We start from the raw sequence: 26,561 nt of genomic DNA on the forward strand, positions 1-26,561 counted from the left end.
ATAATTCTGAAGGAGAGCAATGAAGTTTTCTCCCAGTCCTAAACAGTGGATTCCGACCCGTGTAACCCCCCCCCCCCCCATCACCCCTGAAATTATGTAAAAAATTCTGACACTAAATACTAAAACCTAGCAGGTGAACCAAACACTGTTATGTTAGGAAATTACTAACCCAATTAACTCCTTATTGTACTAAGAGAGTCATTAGAAGAAAATGGGTTTCGTGGCTTCTCAGAGAAAATGGAACATTTGCCACATCACCTGAATATTTATTTATCACTTATCATTAAAATGCCAGTCTAGGAATTAAATCAGATAAAAAAATTATTCCCCAGGACTGGATATCACTAAATTGAAAGATAATTCAAAGTATACTTCCCTAAGTCGATAATGACGGATTTAGAACTGAGCTTGTGGACGCGTCCTGAGCCGGGAGGGAAGAGACACATCATTATTATTAGAGACCTTAGCCCAAACACCCCTGACGGTTCCCGAGCCAGGTAAGTCCACTACGGGCTCACCATAGCCCGTGCTACTTGCCCCGCTCCTGTGCCAGGCAAGTTACGGGCTCACCATAGCCCGTGCTACTTGGAACTTGTTCCGAGTAGCTGAATCTATATCAACAACAACAACCGAACAACCTAGTGCGAGTCATCTAATCTTCCTGCGATATTACAGCGTGGTGGAGCTCCAACGACTCCTGTTATTGACCACACACTTCGCTAACTAAAAAAAAAAGAGTACTATTTCTGGTTGATAGATAAGTATAGTGATCACTTAGTTAATAAGTTGACCGGTTATAGAGCAGGGCCGCCCACCCACAACAGGTAAGAATAATTTGTAGCAAACATATTCTTCTTTTTTTGGTTATATGTCGAATATATTAGTTGTAGGTTATTATACTTTGTCATTATTCGGCGTCGAACGTGCCACCAGGTGCACTTCATCAAACACGTGCCACCAGGTGCACTTCATCAAACACGTGCCACCAGGTGCACTTCATCAAACACGTGCCACCAGGTGCACTTCATCAAACACGTGCCACCAGGTGCACTTCATCAAACACGTGCCACCAGGTGCACTTCATCAAACACGTGCCACCAGGTACACTTCATCAAACACGTGCCACCAGGTGCACTTCATCAAACACGTGCCACCAGGTGCACTTCATCAAACACGTGCCACCAGGTACACTTCATCAAACACGTGCCACCAGGTACACTTCATCAAACACGTGCCACCAGGTGCACTTCATCAAACACGTGCCACCAGGTGCACTTCATCAAACACGTGCCACCAGGTACACTTCATCAAACACGTGCCACCAGGTGCACTTCATCAAACACGTGCCACCAGGTGCACTTCATCAAACACGTGCCACCAGGTACACTTCATCAAACACGTGCCACCAGGTGCACTTCATCAAACACGTGCCACCAGGTGCACTTCATCAAACACGTGCCACCAGGTGCACTTCATCAAACACGTGCCACCAGGTACACTTCATCAAACACGTGCCACCAGGTGCACTTCATCAAACACGTGCCACCAGGTGCACTTCATCAAACACGTGCCACCAGGTGCACTTCATCAAACACGTGCCACCAGGTGCACTTCATCAAACACGTGCCACCAGGTGCACTTCATCAAACACGTGCCACCAGGTGCACTTCATCAAACACGTGCCACCAGGTGCACTTCATCAAACACGTGCCACCAGGTGCACTTCATCAAACACGTGCCACCAGGTGCACTTCATCAAACACGTGCCACCAGGTGCACTTCATCAAACACGTGCCACCAGGTGCACTTCATCAAACACGTGCCACCAGGTGCACTTCATCAAACACGTGCCACCAGGTACACTTCATCAAACACGTGCCACCCGGTGCACTTCATCAAACACGTGCCACCAGGTGCACTTCATCAAACACGTGCCACCAGGTGCACTTCACGAAACACGTGCCACCAGGTGCACTTCATCAAACACGTGCCACCAGGTGCACTTCATCAAACACGTGCCACCAGGTACACTTCATCAAACACGTGCCACCAGGTACACTTCATCAAACACGTGCCACCAGGTACACTTCATCAAACACGTGCCACCCGGTGCACTTCATCAAACACGTGCCACCAGGTGCACTTCATCAAACACGTGCCACCAGGTGCACTTCACGAAACACGTGCCACCAGGTGCACTTCATCAAACACGTGCCACCAGGTGCACTTCATCAAACACGTGCCACCAGGTGCACTTCACGAAACACGTGCCACCAGGTGCACTTCATCAAACACGTGCCACCAGGTGCACTTCATCAAACACGTGCCACCAGGTGCACTTCATCAAACACGTGCCACCCGGTGCACTTCATCAAATATGGTGCCCATTATCGGGGACAGGAATCCTATTAAGTTCATCTAACTACCCCTGAGGCCAACTACTGACCTTCCCCAGGCAGCAACCAATAACAGTTCCATAAACCCTAAGGTACCTATTTACTGCTAGCTAAACAAGGCATTAAAGTGAAGGAAAGGTGGCAGACGCCTCGCCCTGCCCAGGCACCAATCCCGAGACCACGAGAATGTGAGCCCACTCCACTAACCTCGACTGAGGGTAAGAAGAGATCGCCAAGAACAGTGACCCAGGCTCGAGCTGACCCCTCCACCATGACCTCAGGGGCTCTCACCTCCCACGTCACGTTCATCTCCGACATATTTTTCATATCTGAAAAATAATAATAATAATAATAATAATAATAATAATAATAATAATAATAATAATAATAATAATTTGAAATTTTATAACGAAAATAAAATAGCAATATGGCATTAGACTTTCAATTACTTTTTAAGTGTTGTCATACTTTAACAGGCCGAAACGTTCATCTCTCTTCCCCATTTCTTTGTGGCTTTTCCGCATATATAATATATATATATATATATATATATATATATATATATATATATATATATATATATATATATATATATATATATATATATATATAAGCTACCACACACAGGATGAGTGTGGGGTGCACAATAAGCTACCACACACAGGATGAGTGGAAAGGATAAGTACTTTCCATAGAAGGAAAGCAACATGTAAAAAATCTGAGAATTATGATGTCTGACGACCTGACGTTTAGTGAACATAACCGAGCAAATATAGTGGCAGACAGGAAAATGATAGGATGGATTATGAGAACGCTCAAATCCAGGGACCCCACAGCAATTCTAATAATATTTAAATCACAGGTGCTCTACCGTCTTGAGTCTTGCTCAGTGCTAACTTTCCCTTTCAGAGCAGGAGAGATTTCTGAATTAGAGGGAATACAGAGAACATATACAGCACACAGGCACGATAAAACATCTAAATTACTGAGGTCATCTCAAAGCTCTTAAAATTTACTCTCTGGAAAGCAGACGAGAAAGGTATCAAATAATATATACTGGAAGGCCAGGTCCCAAATTTGCACAGAAGAATAACATACTGGAGCGAAAAGTACGGAAGGAAATGCAGAATAGAACCAGTAAAGAGTAAAGGTGCCATAGGCACTATCAGAGAGCACTGTCTTAACATCAGGGGTCCACGGCTGTTCAACATCCCCCCCAGCAAGCATTAGAAATATTGCAGGAACGAAGGTGGATATATTCAAGAGGAACGGAGAGGTTCTTGCAAGAAGTGCCAGACCAACCAGGCTGTAGTGGATATGTGGGCCTGTTGGACCACGTTATCACAGTGAACCTGACCTGAGGCCGGGATTGGGGAGTAGAACTTCCCGAAACCCTCTCCAGGTATGCTCCAGGTATGGGTGTGGGGTACACAACAAACAATCACCTGCTGGTGGCAACAATCAATGTTCCCAGCATGGTGCCAACACTCACCTCTAGAGCAGACATATCTAGTCCAAGTGTCCTCCCTGGGAAACCCTTCGGCTTCCACAACAATGTCCTTGACCAGAGTGTCACTGAAAAAGTACAGTTTAAAGATAAGGATATGTTTACGTTGTTTATTTCTGACAGGATGTATCAACAATGCAATTTGATGATGATATTATTCATCTATTATCTGCAAATTTTCAAATCAAAGTAGTTTAGGCGTTAACAAACTTGTCAGCTATTGAAGTGTTGCCAGGTCTACAGGCTGCAGAAGCTCCTTTATCTATTAAGGCTGTCACATTAATCATAATTCGGCCAATTACTAAAGGTTTTATCCTGACGACGTCTACCATCTTGCTGTGGGCGGTGACACAAGCAGCGTGGGCTCCCTCAATCTCCTCACCCGACAACACCATCGCGTATTCAAGACTCTTCACTAATTTCACTATAACCTGCAACAATATGATGACATTAAGGTTCACATGCCGGTTGTCTTTGGAAACCACAGGTCGGTTGTGTCTCTGAACCACAGGTCGGTTGTGTCTCTGAACCACAGGTCGGTTGTCTCTCTGAACCACAGGTCGGTTGTGTCTCTGAACCACAGGTCGGTTGTGTCTCTGAACCACAGGGCGGTTGTGTCTCTGAACCACTGGGCGGTTGTCTCTCTGCAGCCCGTCCTCCAAACAAAGATCCAAAAGTGATTCCATGCACCCGCCAAACCCCCTGTTTACGAATGAAAAGCGGTTTACACACGACTCACAACTGCTGACGTTCGAACATATCCGGAACAAGTGTTTCACTGACGAATTTTGTTCGCAACGCTATAAATGCTTCACCCACGTACTACAAATACAAATAATCGCCAACAGAACCTAAACACCTAACCTAACCTAACCTATGCCTATATATACACAATATGCTAATATATTATAATATTAATTTATACTTGAGAAAATTCCCGTTTTGAATGAACAGCATGTTAAAATTTATGAATGCGTCTGTGGGGTTGACCGCTGAATGTAATGGACTTGAATCGAGGACGGGTTGCTCTCTGAACCACAGGTCGGTTGTGTCTCTGAACCACAGGTCGGTTGTGTCTCTGAACCACAGGTCGGTTGTCTCTCTGAACCACAGGTCGGTTGTCTCTCTGAACCACAGGTCGGTTGTGTCTCTGAACCACAGGTCGGTTGTGTCTCTGAACCACAGGTCGGTTGTGTCTCTGAACCACAGGTCGGTTGTCCCTCTGAACCACAGGTCGGTTGTCCCTCTGAATCAAAGGTCGGTTGTTTATCCAAAATACTGCACTTGCATGTTATATCCTCCGTAGTTATTGTACATCCTAGCCATGATAATCACACATTTCTTCCTGTGGTTCAGAAACAACAGACCTCTGGTTTACAGACAAAAAACTTCTAGTTTCCAGATAAAAAACCTCTGGTTTACAGAAAACAGACCTCTGGTTTACAGACAACAGACCTCTGGTTTACAGACAACAGACCTCTGATTTACAGACAACACACCTCTGGTTTAAAGAGACCGCTTATTACATACCGTTCGACAATAATAAATGATTTTATATCAACATAAAATAAATGTTGTTGGGGATGTTTTGAGAGTGCGCTCACAAAAAAAAACTCTTCACTTGCAGGACGTACTGGTAATTGAACATCGTGGTTGTTAAAGACCGAAATTATCACTGGTAGAATTTCCCCTCGTTTGACAGAAGTTGGGAGGGCGAGATCTAGGAAGAAGTTGGTGAAGGTTGTTATGTTCTGCTTGAGTGAGACGCCCAGACCATGCTGTGGGTGTACACACACTGCCATCCCCTCCCACTGTGTGATGGTGTCTGGCATGGTCAACTCCCGCTTGCTACCTCCAGATGATCTGCAAATAATACGCTTCATGTACTCTACTGCTAACTTTAACTGCTACATCTCATCAAAATGTAATCTGGTAATGGTCCTTGCATATACAAATGTTGCATAGTTGAGGTATATATAACACATATTACACTAATTAGATACGAACATGACCGTCAGTGAAGAGTTTCAACTGGAATTCACAACATAAGGTTTTTATTTATAATATTATAAATAACTTATACTTCTGTTCGTAAAATTACAAATTAAGTTCTTTTTCATTAAAAGGATTTATTTTAATCCCAAATGCTTTTCAATCTCTGACTAAATATCTTTTAAAAATAAAACCAGTAAATCCTGGACATTGTGCATGTTGGGTGCTTCTGACCTCAGGGAGGTAGTACTCGGTGTTTCCTCAGCGGAAACAATATAAACAATATCAAATATAACTACAGGTAATGAAATAAGACAACGTAAATGAATAATGGAAGCAATGAAACTTCAATGAAGAGCATTCAGGATTCACGAAGCATTTACATGCTCACTTACGAGATGTACCTCTAACCTCACTGACGAGATGCACCTCTAACCTCACTTACGAGATGTACCTCTAACCTCACTTACGAGATGTACCACTAGCCTCACTTACGAGATGTACCTCTAGCCTCACTTACGAGGTGTACCTCTAGCCTCGTTCATAGTGGCACAAGTCTATGCTCGAAAACTGTTTACTAAACAGTTTTCAAGCACAAAAGTGAAACAAGGTCGTCCTCAACTCAAGACTATCATTGTTATGTTCGAGCTAACACCACTGTTTAGTGTCAAATGTACAGCAGCTTCTATAACCCGCATTCTAGTTCTAGGTCGTCACGCAAGACTTAAACCATAAAGGCCAGAATCTAGTATTCTATAATCTCAGGCTGGTATTCCCTTGCAAGGGATGTTAGGCCAGGAAAATAGGTTCTGGTCATTAACAACAAGGGTCCATTACACAGACTAGATAATACTCCCATCCTCCTGTTTAGATAGTACTTTTAGTAACTATATTGACCATCGTACATACATACACGCAATGGTCAATTAGACAGTAGAATTTAGCACTATTCATTTGATAACAGTCCGAAATAAATTATGCTAAACACCAAACTTAAATATTCCTAGGCCTTGTAGTATATATTGGGCCTCAGATAGCGTGTATTATGATGCTTAGGAAGGTTGCATTAGGTTAAGTTTTCTATGCAACCTTAGTACAACAACTTTTCCAGTTTGCCCAAATTCAGTAGTACCAATTTCTACTTTCTATTTTGATTTTATGTCAATATATGTACGATGGTCCTCACCATTACTATATGTATTATGTAAACAGGAGCATGGGCCGAGATAACATACATATGCTAGGAAGGTTAGACTAGGGCACAAGGTTCTAGTCTCTTTGCTCCGTCGTGTTTACTGCTATTTGGGCAGAACGCTGTGTTGGTGGCTCCTGGAAATGTGAGGAGACCAAGATGTCACTCGAGATGTCTTTCTCTTCCAAGCCACAAGTGGGGGTTAGGACGGAAAATGTCTCCGGGTTGGGCGCTCCATGAAAGTTTGCACAATCCACGTCCAAGGCTTGCTGAACTCCTGTCTTTATATCCAAGATGGCAGGGGAAAGTACCTCAGATGAACCATTATTCTCGTCGAAGGTATAACTGGTCTTTTTATTTCTCAGGAGGTCTTGTCTGTTGATTCTCAGGAGTCTCTGGGCTACTGCATCAAGTGTGTGCTCAGCGTACCCTTTGTTCCTGAAAAAATTCAATCTTTTCTAAATCTGTCCTAAATTGCAGTTCCATGCTAGATATACGCTTGATGCATTTTTCTAGTGAATATAGGAGTAAATCTTTTTCTATTTTCTTTAGAGACAGGGCCCATGTTAATTTTTTTACAATGTTTATAAAGAGGCAGAGAGTTTAAAATTTTAATTATTTTCGGTATTAAGTTCCTACAGGTGGAGAGAGAAGCCTAGTTAGTGGTCAAACATGGAGAATGCCGAGTGCCATTGACGAGATTTGCGCCAAGATTCGGGAAAGACCATGACGCCGAGTCCCCCGGATTTAAGGAAGCAAGACAATTTGGTGCTTACATGCATGATTAACTAACAAGTAGGTGACCTTGTTACTTAACCAGCACGGGACCAGCAGGGGGCGCTTGAGTGGTGCGGGGCAGTCGCCTCGAGCGCCACTACACCTTGAATGGGGAGATGGTAAGGGCGCAGCACGGAGTCAGTTCTGAGAAATTTGAGTACTTCTTAATTACGAGGTACCTGGTTACGAGGTACTTGGTTACGAGGTACTTGGTTACGAGGTACTTAGTTACGAGGTACCTGGTTACGAGGTACTTAGTTACGAGGTACCTGGTTACGAGGTACTTGGTTACGAGGTGCCTGGTTACGAGGTACTTAGTTACGAGGTACCTGGTTACGAGGTACTTGGTTACGAGGTGCCTGGTTACGAGGTACTTGGTTACGAGGTACCTGGAAAGGAGAAGTCATTATTCCTTAGGGGTGACCGACATAAACGTCCTGAGAAAGTTTTCAACAACATATGTGGCAAGTTGCAAGAAGGATTCACAGAGGAACACTCGAGGACTATTAGTGAATCTGGGATTCTTCTGTCAACTTGAATTTCTAGGGTAAGGGACCAGGTGATGGTCGCCTCACAGTCTCATGCTCCTCCACAAAACCGTACAAGTCATGTTGTCAACATCATTCTAAGTCAGCGAGGAGAAAAGACGACTAGTGACGTTTAGAGCGTGGTCTTGCAACTAAGGAGACTGGCCACTACAGACAGTGTAGTGGAGTGTGGCGTTGTCTGAAACATCTACTCCATGGCCTGAGGCATTCCCTGCCAACGAGCCATGTATGTTGCCTGAAGTGCGAAGTAGCAACATTGACTCCTAGTGTGAGTGTGATACCGGAGTTGGGAGTGAAGGGGTCCCTCAGTCCACAGTCCTTGGTGAACGCTGGAGGCTTAGTTGCTTCATGACTCAAGAAAGGCACGCCGGGATTTTGTCGTTCGAAAGAATAGATCTCGCACCTGTTGTAGGTATTCCCTCATTACCTGATATATATACAATGATCACCCACTGTTATTTTTAATGGCACACAGATGATGGTCCAAACCAGTTAATTTCCCATTCTAATGTTAATTAAATGTGTACCTTGAGAGTGCAATAGAATTAACTTTTACAACGTCGTACACACTAAGGCACTATGATTGAGGTAAGAGGTTGATATCTTGCAAGTAAAGACGAGCGTGCTTCGTGAATCCTAATTCATTTATGTGTAACTTACGATAGAGTGAAGAGGTCCCACATCAACGTCTCTGGAAAGTAAGTCCTTTGGTCCTCCTCGGACGACTCGTCAGGTGGGGCCGCCTGTTTTGCTCTGCCACCACCTGGGACCATCTGTGATTCATCACTTGAACCAATCTTTCTCATCTTCGTTAGTACCTTCCTTTGCGGCAGAATTTGTTGGACTAGAGGTAACACGATCCTGTGTCTTATGTTGAGGGACCGTACGTATAGCTGTAAACAAAAATGTTGCAAATATAATTAAAAAATACTCTTCTTAATATCTTGTATATTTTCGTTAAATCATTTTGAACGCTCAGCGCTGTAGTGACTGAATGCTAAACCCTATTTGTTGCTTCCTTGCTGCTAGTCAGTAGTCCAAGATATTATTTTACCAGAATTTACAAAGACTATTTAATAATGAAATAACTAACATATTATAGTATAATACAAGAAAGTTAAGGGTCGACGACGTTTCGGTTCGTCCTGGACCATTCTCAAGTCGATTGTGAGGTCAACATATTTCAGCCGCGTTATTGTGACTCCTCCTCGTCTGCATATAATACAAACTTCTACTGGTTTTTACACATAGAAAACCAAATATTTGTTTATACTGCTAGATGAGAATAATTATAATAATAGCATATAACCAATATTAACAACTCCAAGAGTGTATTTGCGAAAAAGTATTTTAATGCAATAACATTAAATACAGTTGTCTTTTTTAAGGTTGGGTGATACAGTTTAACTTGAGCGTGTTCACTAATACTATCGTTAGTATTGCTACTTCACTACTATTAGTACCACTATTACTGCTGCTGCTGCTGCATACTCGGCAACAATCATGCTGCAAAAGGCGGGAAGACTGCATTCCTGTAGAAAAGTGACGAGTGAGAGCTGGACGGATGGCACACTGCTGACGGTACTGTCTTGAGTCACCAGCTGAAAGTCGAAGGTATAGGGAGAAGGGAGAAGATGGAATAAGTGTACACACACACGTGAACAATAATTATCTGGTGAAGATAGTGAAGCGAGTATCAGAAGGTTCAAAGCCGAGAAGGCTATGTAGCATCGTCTGTGTCGCGGGATATTCAAAAGGTTAATATCATTCCGGATGCCAATATGAGAACATAAGAGCATAATGTGAGACATACACATTTGAAGCCATTGGTGTGAGCGACACTAAAGGTATCACCCTGGAAACACAAACCGAAACTGTCTCTATTTTCCGCTTGTTACAACTTGTAATAAAGTTGTTACATCTTGGCTTAACGTGTTTATGACGTATTAGAACGTTGTTACAACTTGCTATATTGGTTGTTATAACTGGTTAGGAGGTGTTAAAACTTGTTCGAACGTTGTACCAACGTCGTAGTTTCGGTATGTGTTTGGAGGGTCAGGATTCAGCAAGGACTCTGCCCTAGTATGAGTGACCCAGAAGGATTTGGAGAGCAAGACTTTTTTTTTTTTTTTTAGATATATAAAAGAGTTGTTACATTCTTGTACAGCCACTAGTACGCTTAGCGTTTCGGGTAGGTCCTTAATCCTATGGTCCCTGGAATACGACCCCCACGAAGAATCGTTTTTACAACCAAGTACCTATTTTACTGTTGAGTTAAACAGAGGCTAAGGAATTGGATTAAGAACATAAGAATATAAGAACAAAGGTAACTGCAGAAGGCATATTGGCCCATACGAGGCAGCTCCTATCTATAACCACCCAATCCCACTCATATACATGTCCAACCTACGTTTGAAACAATCAAGGGACCCCACCTCCACCACGTTACGTGGTAATTGGTTCCACAAATAAACAACCCTATTACCGAACCAGTATTTACCCAGGTCTTTCATAAATCTAAACGTATCCAATTTATACCTACTTTTTCGCGTTCTGTCTTGCGTTGATACTTTTAATACCATATTAATATCCCCTTTGTTATATCCATTCATCCACTTGTACACGCTCAGGAATCTGTACACCAGTTGATTGACAGTTGAGAGGCGGGACCAAAGAGCCAGAGCTCAACCCCCACAAGCACAACTAGGTGAGTACACCTCTATAATGTCTTTTCCCCTTCGCCTTTCCAGCGAATGTAATTTACGCTTTGTTAATCTTTCTTCATATGACAGGTTTCTAATTTGTGGGATTAACTTTGTCATCTTACGCTGGACGCGTCCTAGTGAATTTATATTCATTCTACAGTAAGGCGACCAAAACCGAACTGCATAACTAAATGGGGCCTAACCAGAGCAAGACATGGCTGAAGAATAACACCAGGTGCAGGCGAGGAGTCACAATAACGTGGCTGAAATATGTTGCCCAAACATATATCAAACTGATATATAAAATATATATCAAACTGACCAAACTGATGTCTGCACAATCGACTTGAGAATGGTCCAGGACGGACCGAAACGTCGTCGTCCCTTCACTTTCAAGTGTGTGGTTTGGTCAACAATAACACTAGGTGTTTTATTACTAACGCTTCGAGAAATAAATCCCAGTGTCCTATTTGCCTTATTACGAACATTTATGCATTGACGCCTTTGGTTTTAAATTCTTACTAATCATAACTCCCAGATCCCTTTCGCAATCCGAATTCGCAATCTCAACACCATCTAGCTCGTATCTTGTAACTCTATCATCATTCCCTAGCCTCTAAACCTTACATTTGTCAGCATTAAACTGCATCTGCCAATCTTTTGACCATTTCAAAACTCTATTTAGATCGTCTTGAAATGACACGAGTGTTTTTCCGTGTTTATCTCACCCCCTATTTTTGTATCATAGGTAAATATTGCTGCTCAAACCTGAATCTAAATCATTAATATATATTATGAATAACAGAGGTCCCGTGACAGAGCCTTGAGGCACTCCACTTGCAACATTTTCCCAATGAGGTGAGAAGCGTCATGAGGTGACTCATGTGAGGTGCACGGGTGAGATGAAAAAGAAACTGCTGGTGTGACATTAATGAAGAGAATAACATGAAAAAGAGGTGAGGGGAGGACATGAAGGTGAGGGGGAGGACATGAAGGTGAGGGGAGGACATGAAGGTGAGGGGGAGGACATGAAGGTGAGGGGGAAGACATGAAGGTGAGGGGGAGGACATGAAGGTGAGGGGAGGACATGAAAGTGAGGGGGAAGACATGAAGGTGAGGGGAGGACATGCAGGTGAGGGGAAGGACATGAAGGTGAGGGGCAGAACATGAAGGTGAGGGGACAGCACACCCAACAAGGCCCAGTATATATCACCACCGCCGGCTGGTGAAGCAGCGCCCCAGCTGGTGCCTCGACGCCACAATAACCTCCAATATTCCTGTAATAAAGGTCAAGGTTACGACCAGATGCGCCAGCACCTCTTACCTAGTTTACTCTACATAAATATGTTGTGTGTATGTTCCTACCTGACTTCTCACACGGCCTGGTGTCCAGCTGCAGGTTGGTGAACACGTGCACGCCAGCATCCTAATGGAACAACATCAGTCTTAAGACACACTCTTACAATTTCATATCATAGTAATGCAGCCTTATGCGCGCGTAACATTTTCATCATTGACATTATGGACTTGAGTTTTATGAAAGATAAGATGCAATAAAAATGATCTGGGTAGATTGTATTTGCCTTAGAGTGTCAAAAAGCATATAATATTGTTCCTCAAGAATGGCTGGTGTACACTATAGAGAAGCAGGCTGGGATAAATGGGAAAACACTGAACTGGGTAAAGGAGTACCTAAACAATAGAAGGAAGTGTCAATGAAAGAGGTGTCAAGTCACAAGCATATACAACAGTAAGGGTCTCAGGAGGCGCGGCTCAGGGACCGCTGCCTGTTCCTAATTTATGTGAACAACCTACCTAGAGGAGTGAGCTCATACAGGTCAATATTTGCAGACGACACAAAGCTGATGAGGAATGTGAAAACAGGCGACTGCAGGAAGTTACAAGACGACCTTGACAAACTCCAGGAATGTGCAATTAAGTGATTGCTGGAATTCAGTCCAAACACGTGTATGACAATGAAGATGGACAAGGGAGAAAAAGAGGCCAGCAGACATCATAAGAGCAAGGCATCTGCAAGATTTGGGGAGAGATAAATGTTTGGCAGTAGATAACATTCCAACACTGAAGGCACAAATAAACAGCATCTGACACGCAGAAAATCATTAGAATATGGCTTACAAACCTAAATTTGGACGCCTTCAAGGCCAATCTACACAACACTTGTTCATTCCAATACTGGAATATGTAGCGTCAGCATGGACTCCTGCACCATGTGTAAGCAGAAAACCAAAATGTAATAATACAGAGGTTTACAACAAGGTTGGTGGCAAAGGGTTTACAAATGAGAATAGGCTAATGAAACTAAATCTAACATCCATAGAGAACAGAAAACCCCCGAGGGAATATGATCACAAATACAAGATACTGAGGGTAATTAACAGAAAGTAGGACAAGAGAAAAGTAGAAGCTAGACACGCCAATGAGCCGAAGGACTGAGGAAATACTCTTACCCTCTACGGGTAGAGGAAGAGCAGAGGTGCCATAAGCACAATCAGAGAACACTGTATAAACATCAGAGGTCCACGGTTGTTCAACGTCCTCCCAGCGACTATAAGAAATATTGCCGGAACAACCGTGGACATCTTCAAGATAAAACTGGACTGTTCTCTAAGAGAAGTTCCGGATCAGCCGGGCTGTTGTGGGTATGTGGGCCTGCGGGCCGCTCCAAGCAACAGCCTGGTGGACCAAACTCTCACAAGTCGAGCCTGGCCTCGGGCCGGGCTTAGGGAGTAGAAGACTGAACAAAGAATTGACCCATTAGGAAAGTTAAACTGTGACGCAACAAGGAACAAGAAGGCTAGCGGGCGAGGAATAAAGAGCTAGACCTCTCTCCCTCATAGACACTGATAGATAAGTACTGATAGGTATATATCTCATTCATCGAAACAGTACTGTGAAAGAAAATGGAGACGAAGATTAGAAACTTGACCCAATCTTAGAATACTTACATTAAACACTGCATTAGAATCCACATAGTTGGAGTAGTAGGAATAGTATTTTCCCGAATCTGCAAGATATATTTTAATATATACTTTGTTTATATAAATTTCATATCTTCAATCATAATAGCATATCTTTAAACAAGTAAATATTAAAGAAACATTTTATCAGTAATCACTAGTAATATACACTGCAACAAAGAGAACACTTGTAATTTCTTATTGAGTCTATTTACCAAGATCAACTTATGTATGTATGTATGTATGTATGTATGTATGTATGTATGTATGTATGTATGTATGTATGTATGTATGTATGTATGCACGTAAGTATGTATGTATGTATGTATGTACGGTGTAGAGAGGAATGGACACATGCACCATGACGGACTTTTACAAATATCCTCAACACAGCAATGTTGCCAAGAACATTAAAGCGGGAACACTGTTGCAATATCAACCATGGCAAACTCCACCTGACTGTGGATTTTTACTGCAACACCCATTTATGGCAGTAGTAATAGTGACACCAGTAACCATAGCGGGCCAGCCATAAGCTGCATGGTGACCCACGCACCAATATCCCTGCCCCAACATTTAGTAACGTCAGTACACAAAGGTGATGATCCACTAACATCAATAAATGTAGACATATCTAATCTAGAAATATACCACAAAAAGTTGTAAAGTTCTTATATAAAATAAATTATTTTTCACCCCATTCAATATGCAACATATTAATTAAGTTGTCGCAAACTTTTATCACTGATTTCAGACAAACATATTTATATAAAATTTAAACTCATTCGATTTTATCTACACCTTGTTCGACAAAACTTTATACCTCATTCCAGCTGTCACTTCTCTGACTTAAGACAAACTCTGGATACTGTAGAGAATAGCCTCAGTATGCTAAGATGGCACAGTATACAAAGTGAGAGACGGTCCACCTGTTCTGCAACTACAAGTGCCAGCCCGGTCAGGCGCCCGGAAGGCTACATTAAGGCCCTCAAGCATGAAAAAGAATGTTCTATATGAACTTATTTCCTCTACTGTAATGCAGGACAGTGTGATACAGAACGAAGACCGACGTCAAAACTAAAGTTGGAAATTGACTGTACCTTGCTCTGATTTCAAGCGCTCCTTACAATAAGCATTGTCCTTGGTGAAACCATTTGGCAAATTGTAGACCTGGAGATCCACATGGCCGAAGAGAGCATTAAGAGAGAACGGGTCACTCTGGTGTTTCAGAAGCTTCATACTTTTGTCTATCACGCCTGTTCAAGAACAATAACAATGTATTTAGCGAAATTGCACGATAACTACCGAATGTACAACGGTCAGTAAACTATAATAATTATATTCAAATAACCATACATACCTGTTAAGTTCCAAATACACACTCCCCCTCTCTACTACTGTGACGTGGGACACGGTGTAACGATGATATGCCATTAACTCTTTAACAATTCTGATTGTTCCTTTCCAATGTTATATAGTCGTAATGGCTTGGCGCTTTCCCATGATAGTTCCCTCCCTCTTTTTAACAATACTGCTAAATGGAAACAACGCAACAGAAAATTGTTGAATTGTGAACCAATCACGTCCATGTTGTACTTCTCAGAAGAAGAAGCTCTCGGCCATCTCACAGTTCATTGTAAAAGCATTCATTTCTTCACAGTTTCGAGACAAAATATCTGCCAAACAATCTCACTGGCAGGTATTTTCACCAAATTAGAACTTGTTGATACTACATTTTGAGACATTTTAATGTTCACATTATGTACGAAGCAAGCGAGGCCAACTCAGTACTGCCGAATCACCACCAAGCGTCTTGTTTTGTGGTCAATGTGAACTGCTGGCGGCTTGTTCAACACCCAGCCCGTTCCTCCAAACAAAGATCCAAAAGCTGATTCCATGCCACCCGCCAAACCCCCTGCTTATGAATGAAAAACGGTTTACACACGACTCACAACTGCTGACGTTCGAACATATCCGGAACAAGTGCTTCACTGACGAATTTTGTTCGAATCACAACGCTATAAATGCTTCAAACACGTAATACAAATACAAATAATCGCCAACAGAACCTAAACACCTAACCTAACCTATCTTATGCCTATATATACACAATATGCTAATATATTATACTATTAATTTATACTTGAGAAAATTCCCGTTTTGAATGAACAACATGTTAAAATTTATGAATGCGTCTGTGGGGTTGACCGCTGAATGTAATGGACTTGAGTCGAGGACGGGTTGCAACACCACAGCGGTGTGGAGTGTTGCCTTCTTCATGGAGGAGGTGGGACTCCATCCTCCTGTCCGATGGAGTCATCAACCTGAAGGGTGGTAACTTAAGTCGTATTCAAATTAAGTGACTACTAGATTTAATTTCCCCTATCTTGAGGTTATCTTGAGATGATTTCGGGGCTTTAGTGTCCCCGCGGCCCGGTCCTCGACCAGGCCTCCACCCCCAGGAAGCAGCCCGTGACAGCTGACTAACACCCAGGTACCTATTTTACTGCTAGGTAACAGGAGCATAGGGTGAAAGAAACTCTGCCCATTGTTTCTCACCGGCGCCTGGGATCGAACCCAGGACCACAGGATCACAAGTCCAGCGTGCTGTCCGCTCGGCCGACCGGCTCCCTATTTAATAAGACTGACAATTACTTACTAATTACCCCTTATGTGAGTATTGATCCAATTTATTGAATTTTATTGGTTGTCATGTAATCTTTGACGTTCAGCTATTATTTGTTAGAAGTAATAGTTCATTCTCAATACCACAAAACCATCCTTAATCGCCAAGACATAGTGAAAGATACGACAATAATCACACAGCACCGACGACCGTAGGAGACTTCGTGTGCTCGAGGCTGTGTTCATTCGGGAGCTGACAACAGTAATCAACATCCAGATGAATTCAGCTTCGAGCATAGCTGTTCGACGGTCCTCCATGGATTCAGAGGGAAAATGTAAGACCTACATTGGCGGACTGATGGAAGAGCAACAATCACCTCACCCTTCCCTTCGCCGCTCCCTACGAATAACGGGGTTTACCGGGGTTAAACCTTTTAACCCTGTCGTAGCTCAGTCGATTAAGGCAGTGTCTGGGATGCTCCCGGACGCAGGTTCGAATCCTCGTTCATGGCCCTTGTGGATTTGTTCATTTGTAAAGCCACTAGTACGCGCAGCGTTTCGGGCAGGTCCTTAATCTAACAGATAATTTTAAGTAGGTAAATTCTAGCAGAATTAAATACTTACTCAGATACAGTAAAACAAAAGCTCATGAAATCGTTGACAAATTACTGGATGGATGAAGCACACACACACACACACGTACTATTAATATTATTATAATATTTCTAAATATTTGTTAATATTTCTAGATCTAATATTCACCAGGAAAGAAAAAGAGGTATTTGACATCCAGTAGCCTTCCTCCCTTGGGAAAGAGTGATCATGTCCTCTTGGACATTACATACGCTTTGCGATATAATCTAGTAGAGAATGGGAGCATTGAAACAGTTGATAAACTCGATTTCAAGAGAGGATGCTATGGGGAACATAGACATTCTTTTCATGGGGTATAATTGGACAGACTTGTTGCTAAGGCAAGGAAGTAAATGAGATGTATGCCAAATTTTACGAAACATACGATGAAGGCACACAAACATTCATACCAAAACAGACATGCTGACATAGGAAACAGGATTGGTTCAACAGAAATTGCGAGTGGGCCAGATATCAAAAGACACAAGCAAGGAATCATTATAGAAAGAGGCCAAACTATAGCAGCGATACAAAGATGCGAGAAACAACTACACGTCAGTAAGGAGAGAGGCAGAGAGGAACTCTGAGAACGGTATAGCAGACAAATGTAAATCAGATCCAGGCCTTTTCTATAAATTCATTAAAAGCAAGCTGCAGGTAAAGGATAATATTCAGAGGTTGAAAATAGGGAGAAATCATACACGGAAAATGAAAAGGAAATATGTGAAATATTAAACGAAAACTTCCAAAGTGTGTTTGTACAAAATGAGATCTTCAGGGAACCAGACACAATAAGAATTCCCGAGAACAACATAGAGCACATAGAGGTGTCTAGAGACGGAAGTGAAACAAATACTCTTGGAGCTAAGTAAGAACAAAGCAGTTGGTCCAGATGGAGTTTCACCATGGGTGCTGAGAGAATGTGCACCTGAGCTCAGCATTCCACTTCAGTTGATCTTTCAGGCATCCCTGTGTACAGGAGTCGTAGCAGACGTATGGAAAAAGGACTAACATAGTTCCAATCTACTAAAGTGGCAGCAGGGAAGACCCTCTCAATTATAAACCTGTAACATTGACAAGTGTAATTAGTGAAAATATTGGAAAAATAATAAAAACTAAATGGGTAGAATATCTGGAGAGAAATTATATAATATCAGACAGACAGTATGGTTTTCGATCTGGAAGATCCTGTGTATCAAATTTACTCAGTTTCTATGATCGAGCCACAGAGATTTTACAGGAAAGAGATGGTTGGGTTGACTGCATCTATCTGGACCTAAAAAATACTTTCGTCAGAGTTCCACATAAGAGGTTGTTCTGGAAACTGGAAAATATTGAAGGGGTGACAGGTAAGCTTCTAACATGGAATGAAAAATTTTATGACTGATAGAAAAATGAGGGCAGTGATCAGAGGCAATGTATCGGACTGGAGAAATGTCACAAGTGGAGTAGATTATCTTGAGGTTATCTTGAGATGATTTCGGGGCTTTAGTGTCCCCGCGGCCCGGTCCTCGACCAGGCCTCCACCCCTAGGAAGCAGCCCGTGATAGCTGACTAACACCCAGGTACCTATTTTACTGCTAGGTAACAGGGGCATAGGGTGAAAGAAACTCTGCCCATTGTTTCTCGCCGGCGCTCGGGATCGAACCCGGGACCACAGGCTCACAAGTCCAGTAGTGCTGTCCGCTTCGGCCGACCGGCTCCCGGCTCAGTGGTGGTTCTAGATAGAAAACTATCACCTGAGGACCACATAAAGAACGTGCGAGGAGCCTATGCCACGCTTTCTAACTTCAGAATTGCTTTTAAATACATGGATGGCGATATACTGAAGGAATGGTTCACGACTTTTGTTAGGCCAAAGCTAGAATATGCAGCAGGTTGTGTGGTGCCCATATCTTAAGAAGCACATCAACAAACTGGAAAAGGTGCAAAGACATGCTACTAAGTGGCTCCCAGAACTGAAGTGCAAGAGCTACGAGGAGAGGTTAGAAGCATTAAATATGCCAAAACTAGAAGACAGAAGAAAAAGAGGTGATATGATCACTATGTACAAAATAGTAACAGGAATTGATAAAATCGATAGGGGAAGATTTCCTGAGACCTGGAACTTCAAGAACGATAGGTCATAGATTTAAACTAGCTAAACACAGATGCCGAAGAAATATAAGACATTTCACTTTCGCAAACAAAGCGTTTGACGGTTGGAACAAGTTATGTGAGAAGGTGGTGGAGGCCAAGACCGTCAGTAGTTTCAAAGCGTTATATAACAAAGTAGTGCTGGGAAGACGGGACACCACGAGCGTAGCTCTCATCCTGTAAGTATACTTAGGTAATTAAACACACACACAAACACAGGAGAGACTCGTCCTAAATAGGATATAATCAGAGTGGAACCACGGGTTTAACACCGCTGGTATTCGTTATAAACACAACAAATATTTCTACATTCAAAGTTATTCTACATCTAAAATATTAGTTGTTCCTACCTAGGCTACAGGTGGAGTTTGGCGCTGCCGTAAGATTTATTTCAGCTGTTTTCCCTGGCTGTACCTGCGACACCGACCATCTCACATCCACTGCATTAGGAAGGCATTTTTCCACCAACATCTTCCTCGAATCTGCCACCACCTCTCCATCATTACGAGTGTACCATACTAACACCTGTAACATTAGTGTACCACATCAACTGCAACATCACAGTACAACATCACAGTACAACATCACAGTACAACATCAACTGTTGCTACATCACTCTAACACAAACGCAACATCATCGTACATCAACTGTAACATCATTGTACCACAACTTCTGCAACATCATTGTACCACAACTTCTGCAACATCAGTGTACCACTGACACCTACATACACTTGGGCGCTACATACACGAGGTGAAGTCACTGCGTTAGAAGAGGTGGCAGTAAACCAGGCGGCCTTGAAAGGGCTCGAAATTACCAGAGATGAGGTTAAGAGGCATCTATTGGATCGGGAGGTGAGAAAGGCTGTTGGTCCGGATGGACCAACCATTGGTACTGAAAGAGTGTGCAGAAGTACTTTGCTTGCCACTCTCCATGGTGTATAGTAGGTCACTGGAGACGGGAGACTTACCAGAAATATGGAAGATGGCTAATGTTGTCCCAATATACAAAAAGGGTGACAGGCAAGAGGCCCCAACCCGGGGCCCAACCAGTGTTGTCTAGCCAACCCGACCACACTCCATTGCCTCAAAAATTATTGACATTGATATATCACGAGATGCTTCTATGTACATGCACTGAGATACACGAATGAATATAATGATATCACTTTTTTATAAAGGAAGGTATAGACATGATATAACACAAAGATATAGATATGATATAACACATGATATAACACAGAAATATATAGATATGATATGACATACAATAGACATAATGACATACAGAAAGCTATAGATATAACAACAGACCTTAGCAACAGGGGAGGCTGAGACAGGAAGGATGAATGAGACGTTGATGAAGCCAATTGTCGCGTTTCCTGGGAGGCGGACAGGTGGCGGGCCAATCACGTATGTAGTGTTGATGGGAAGAGTGCCGGCGGTCAGCTCGTATTCCTTACTTTTTAAATATTTGATCTCTCTATTTGACATTACCTGGAAATACAGATATTTCATATATCTGTTAGTTATTATTATTCAAATAAAGCACATGTCTACCATAAAAGTGATGTCTAGTGGTCTTATACAGTGTGTGTGTGTTTACTAGTTGTGTTTTTACGGGGGTTGAGCTTTGCTCTTTCGGCCCGCCTCTCAACTGTCAATCAACTGTTTACTAACTACTTTTTTTTTTTTTTTTTCCACACCACACACCCCAGGAAGCAGCCCGTGACAGCTGACTAACTCCCAGGTACCTATTTACTGCTAGGTAACAGGGGCATTCAGGGTGAAAGAAACTTTGCCCATTTGTTTCTGCCTCGTGCGGGAATCGAACCCGCGCCACAGAATTACGAATCCTGCGCGCTATCCACCAGGCTACGAGGCCCTGTTACTGTGTGTGTGTGTGTGTGTATATATGTGTGTGTGTGTGTGTGTGTGTGTGTGTGTGTGTGTGTGTGTGTGTGTGTGTGTGTGTGTGTGTGTGTGTGTGCGTGCGTGTGTGTACTCACCTATTTGTGCTTGCAGGATCGAGCATTGACTCTTGGATCCCGCCTTTCCAGCTATCGGTTGTTTACAGCAATGACTCCTGTCCTATTTCCCTATCATACCTAGTTTTAAAAGTATGAATAGTATTTGCTTCCACAACCTGTTCCCCAAGTGCATTCCATTTTTCCACTACTCTCACGCTAAAAGAAAACTTCCTAACATCTCTGTGACTCATCTGAGTTTCCAGTTTCCACCCATGTCCCCTCGTTCTGTTATTATTACATGTGAACATTTCATCTATTTCCACTTTGTCAATTCCCCTGAGTATTTTATATGTCCCTATCATATCTCCTCTCTCCCTTCTTTTCTCTAGTGTCGTAAGGTTCAGTTCCTTCAGACGCTCTTCATATCCCATCCCTCGTAACTCTGGGACAAGCCTCGTCGCAAACCTCTGAACCTTCTCCAGTTTCTTTATGTGTTTCTTCAGGTGGGGGCTCCATGATGGCGCGGCATACTCTAAGACAGGTCTCACGTAGGCAGTGTAAAGGGCCCTAAAAGCCTCCTCATTTAGGTTTCTGAATGAAGTTCTAATTTTCGCCAGTGTAGAGTACGCTGTTGTCGTTATCCTATTTATATGTGCCTCAGGAGTTAGATTAGGTGTCACATCCACTCCCAGGTCTCTTTCTCAAATCGTTACAGGTAGGCTGTTCCCCTTCATTGTGTACTGTCCCTTTGGTCTCCTGTCACCTGATCCCATTTCCATAACTTTACATTTACTGGTGTTAAACTCCAGTAGCCATTTCCCTGACCATCTCTGCAACCTGTTTAAGTCCTCTTGGAGGATCCTACAATCCTCGTCTGTCACAACTCTTCTCATTAATTTTGCGTCATCCGCAAACATTGACATGTATGATTCCACTCCTGTAAACATATCATTTACGTAAATTAGAAAGAGGATTGGTCCCAGCACCGATCCTTGAGGTACTCCACTTGTCACTGTTCGCCAGTCCGACTTTTCGCCCCTTACCATTACCCTCTGGCTCCTTCCTGTTAGGTAGTTCTTCACCCATACTAGGGCCTTACTAGTGTGTGTGTGTGTGTGTGTGTGTGTGTGTGTGTGTGTGTGTGTGTGTGTGTGTGTGTGTGTGTGTGTGTGTGTGTGTGTGTGTGTGTGTGTGGTAAAAAAAAATAGTTGTTAGTAACAGTTGATTTATTGACAGTTGAGAGGCGGGCCGAAAGAGCAGAGCTCAACCCCCGCAAGCACAACTAGGTGAATACACACACCACCCAATTAACACACAACGACCCACACTGCACACACATTAAGTTATTGTACTTAATTTAAATTAGAAACCTTTCAAAACGTCATTTGTACGTTTGCAACAACGGTTTACGAATTGAATGACTGAAATTAACGTATTTTATAAGTTATAAAGACGACTTATATAAATAGTTACAGTGTCACCTTTCTGCGACCAACTAAAAACGTCAACAAACATTTTGTGTTTGGTGGGTTAGGTCTACGAATCTCGAGCACTGTCCACTCAGCCGTCATGCCGTGCGAGATGTTAATAAACAAGAAAAAATAATAATATACAGGTACATACAAATGGGGCCATTTGTATTATTGTATTACACGTTTTGGGGGGAACTGTACTCTAGAAGGGTCATAAATTCTGTAGCCATTTTACAAAAAATGGTTGACAAAGATAATACAAAAAAATTAGAAACCTTCCTTGTGAAGAGATAGTATAATGCTTAATTTTCCTTATTATGAAAGGTGGCAACATGGAGCTATATACAAATGGCTGAAGGCGGGAAACACTAAATACTTTGTGTGTTAAATGTACCGAGACAAAACAGAACACGAAACAATGGATATAAATTGTATAAGTTTAGATTAAAGAAAGACCAGGTGAAATACTGCCTTGGTAACAGGGGCTTGAAACTTATGCTACTGTTATTTGTTCAATAAGACGTGCCATCATTTGAGTGTTTCATGCGTAGGTTAGACATATATATAAATAAATATGGGCGAGTATAAATAGGAACTGCCTCGTAAGGGCTAATAAGAACACAATAATAAAAGAAATTGCAGAAGGACTATCAGTCCATGCTTTTGTATATATTCTTTTATGTAAAGTCTGGTCCCTCACCTGGACAGTAATGTTAGCCTTAGTCTGGTTAACAGAGGAGAAGAGGACAGAAATGGTGTGGTTGGTGTAGCCGCTGGAGTTGCAGGGGAGGGGGCCCTCAGGAGCCAGGATCAGCAGGGAAGAGTTCGATGGAGAATAGAAGTGGGCAATTGTTTTGGTGCGCCTGGTGCTCTCCATGACGGCACGGATGCTCGGTGCAATGATCTGTCATAATTATAATAATATTAGTAACGGAATTAAGCTGGTGGCCGCCATCCCTGAGTAGGTGCATTAGAGGCAGAGATACGATACGAGGCATGAAGTACAATAGTTGGTTACAGTGAAAGATATGACAAGGTTGAACCACTGATCAAGTGCATGAAAATATATAAACCAATCAACGTAACTGTAGCTGTTAGCCAAATTAATAGTAATAACCTGGATGCAAGTCAAATGGTCCCGGTAGTACAGTCGGGTTCGTTCTCGACGCACAATCGAGATTTCCGGGTTCGAATTCCGGACGAGACAGAAATGGTTGGGCACATTTCCGTTTACCTAATGCGCCTATTTATCTAGCAGCAAGTAGGTACCAGGGAGTTAGTCAGCTTGTTGTGGGGTTACATTCTGGGCGGGGTCAGTAATTCGACCCCTAGGGGGGGGGGGAGGGGATCTTGATAAAAGGAAAACGTGTATAAATACACTCTGGCTTCCTCTCACCCAGCAAGAGTGAATTAATTATAAAAAATAAACTAATTTAAAATGCTTGAAATAGCATTCAAGCACATTAATTTAAAATATATGAAAGTATCAGCAAACACGATAGCTAGAAATTAATTAAAAACACACACACATAAGAAAAGCCTTACAGCACTTGAGACCTAAAGAATGGTATACGTGGTAATTATAGATTAAAATAGAGACGCAAGTAACTACAGAGATGTGTCGACAGCCAGCGTCCTGCTACAATAGATGATGAAAGGATCTCAGAGATGGTGAATGAGAACACAATCCCTGAAATATATCCATTGACATATACGTTAACTACGAGAGGAAAGCGGCAGCAGAGTATAACCAGGAAGGCTTGTGGGCTCTCACCGTACCGTGAACCGGTGTGCAGTTGGAGAATATATCACTGCTGAAATAATGCCGTCGCGAGGAGAGGTGGTGTTACGGCAGACATCTGCTGCACACAGCTCCAGGGGAATGTAAGCAGCAGGCGACTTGTCAGGCAACATCGCCATCACCTGAGGCAAGATGAACACGGTGTCACATATCTTAACACAACCATACAATACTATACAACTTACACGAGATTTGGAGCAAATTTAACACGGCAGAAAACATGTCAAGATAAAAATAAAATACTATAGATCATTCAACATATTTGCAGCAAATTTTACATAGTGGAACACATGTAAACAGAACTCCAAAATATATCATTTCGTGAAACATCAGTCAATCGCCCGGTAACATTGTAACATTGTGTGTTTAATGGCGAAACCTTAATTATGTCAACAGAAACACATCATTTACTATTTAAATTTAACTAAATACTCGAGGGAGAATTCTTACAATTTAATATTAGTGCTTCTTTTTTTAAGGAGTTACAAGCACTCCAGTCACGATACAAATGCAATAATTACCAAAATAATATACCTCTCATATATTAGATCTCTAATTAATTATACTGCACCCATGCTTGCTCTAGTGCCTGAGAGAATGCTTGGACGGCTGGAAGAGATGCAAAACAAAGCTATGAAATTTATCCTCGGATGTCCCCGAACAACTAAATTACTAAATATAAAGAAGGAACTGAATATTTCATGTGTAAGTGATCGTATCACTGAAGTTAATGCCTTAATTGATATCACGATGCTTAGGCTAATCCACCCCAAACCCTGCACTGAAGCCCTCCAAGCCTTCTTCCTCGAACGTCAGCATTCCTCAAAGTGGATTACCAAAACCGCCACTGTACTCAAAATGTATAATGTTAATCAACTTCCAAGAGAGAGACAACAGCAACACTTTCCTGCCCCCTGGAAGATCACCCATTTTCAAATTTTTGTACCCCCTTTTTCCACCCAAGAAGCTGACTACAAACAACCCAGGCTTCGACAAGAAGGAAAACACGTTGTCTTAAGCCAAATTGATTCTCTGGTCAGAGAGCGGTCCCCTCTCCTAAATTATTTACACTGATGGCTCCTTGCACCAGTCCTTGGGTGCAGGTGGAAGTGCAGTTGTTGTGACAGCGAGAGATGGCTCCTATTCCTATGAGTGTGGAACGTGAATAAATAACTTGGTCTCCACTCTTCAAACAGAATTGATTGTCATAAGCCTTGCGCTCAAACTAGTATATGAATCCAAAAGTTTATATGTTAATTGTAAAAGACTCTGTCATCCTTGACAAAGGATATGTAGTGTGCGGTGATGACCATACTCCACTATCTCATCTGTGTTCTGTGCAACAAGATAAAATTAAGAAGATCTCAGAAGTTAGACAGGCCTCTACAACTCGTGCTCCTTCACCTTTCAACATTCAAGGCGCCATTTTCCCGGAGCTCCTGGGAGGAGACACCGCCAAGCAGCGTTCCAGCCAATGGGGGCCAAGCTCGCAGTCTGCCAGCCAGTCAGCCAACCAATCACCGATCTAGCTTTCGCCACCACTTCCCTCTAACCAATTATCGACCCAAGCTTCGCCACGGCAGTTGCCAATTCATACTTCTGAAAATAGTATTGTCTATGCTTTGACATTTCTTGCCAATAATATTGCTGGCTCCAACTACAAGGAATTCGTGAGAATTCTTAAAGTACTCTTGACAGTGAACGAACTGTAGCCCTTTACTGTACTAGAGGAAGTCGGAAGTCTTCACCAACTCTACTCCAGGAACTTCAACATCACCTGACCATGACCCGACAGGGGGCCTGACAGCTGAGTAGACAGCGCTCCG

At 42.5% G+C, this 26,561-nt stretch overlaps 1 protein-coding gene across 1 annotated transcript in view; it reads right to left on the reverse strand.

Annotated features, from left to right (window-relative positions):
* Nucleotides 1-26,561, reverse strand: part of LOC123754635 (alpha-1-inhibitor 3) — a 72,219-nt gene that overhangs the window by 24,476 nt on the left and 21,182 nt on the right. Inside the window, exons 8-18 of the mRNA XM_069326548.1 lie at nucleotides 24,714-24,857; nucleotides 23,635-23,838; nucleotides 20,807-20,989; nucleotides 19,843-20,017; nucleotides 15,199-15,354; nucleotides 14,087-14,145; nucleotides 9,073-9,305; nucleotides 5,538-5,766; nucleotides 4,114-4,334; nucleotides 3,889-3,971; nucleotides 2,604-2,725 (exon numbers count right to left, since the gene is read on the reverse strand). Of these exons, the coding sequence (XP_069182649.1) occupies nucleotides 2,604-2,725; nucleotides 3,889-3,971; nucleotides 4,114-4,334; nucleotides 5,538-5,766; nucleotides 9,073-9,305; nucleotides 14,087-14,145; nucleotides 15,199-15,354; nucleotides 19,843-20,017; nucleotides 20,807-20,989; nucleotides 23,635-23,838; nucleotides 24,714-24,857 (1,809 nt within the window). The remainder of the gene's footprint in view (nucleotides 1-2,603; nucleotides 2,726-3,888; nucleotides 3,972-4,113; nucleotides 4,335-5,537; nucleotides 5,767-9,072; nucleotides 9,306-14,086; nucleotides 14,146-15,198; nucleotides 15,355-19,842; nucleotides 20,018-20,806; nucleotides 20,990-23,634; nucleotides 23,839-24,713; nucleotides 24,858-26,561) is intronic.

Source organism: Procambarus clarkii, chromosome 18, assembly GCF_040958095.1.
Source record: "Procambarus clarkii isolate CNS0578487 chromosome 18, FALCON_Pclarkii_2.0, whole genome shotgun sequence".
NCBI lineage: Eukaryota > Metazoa > Arthropoda > Malacostraca > Decapoda > Cambaridae > Procambarus > Procambarus clarkii.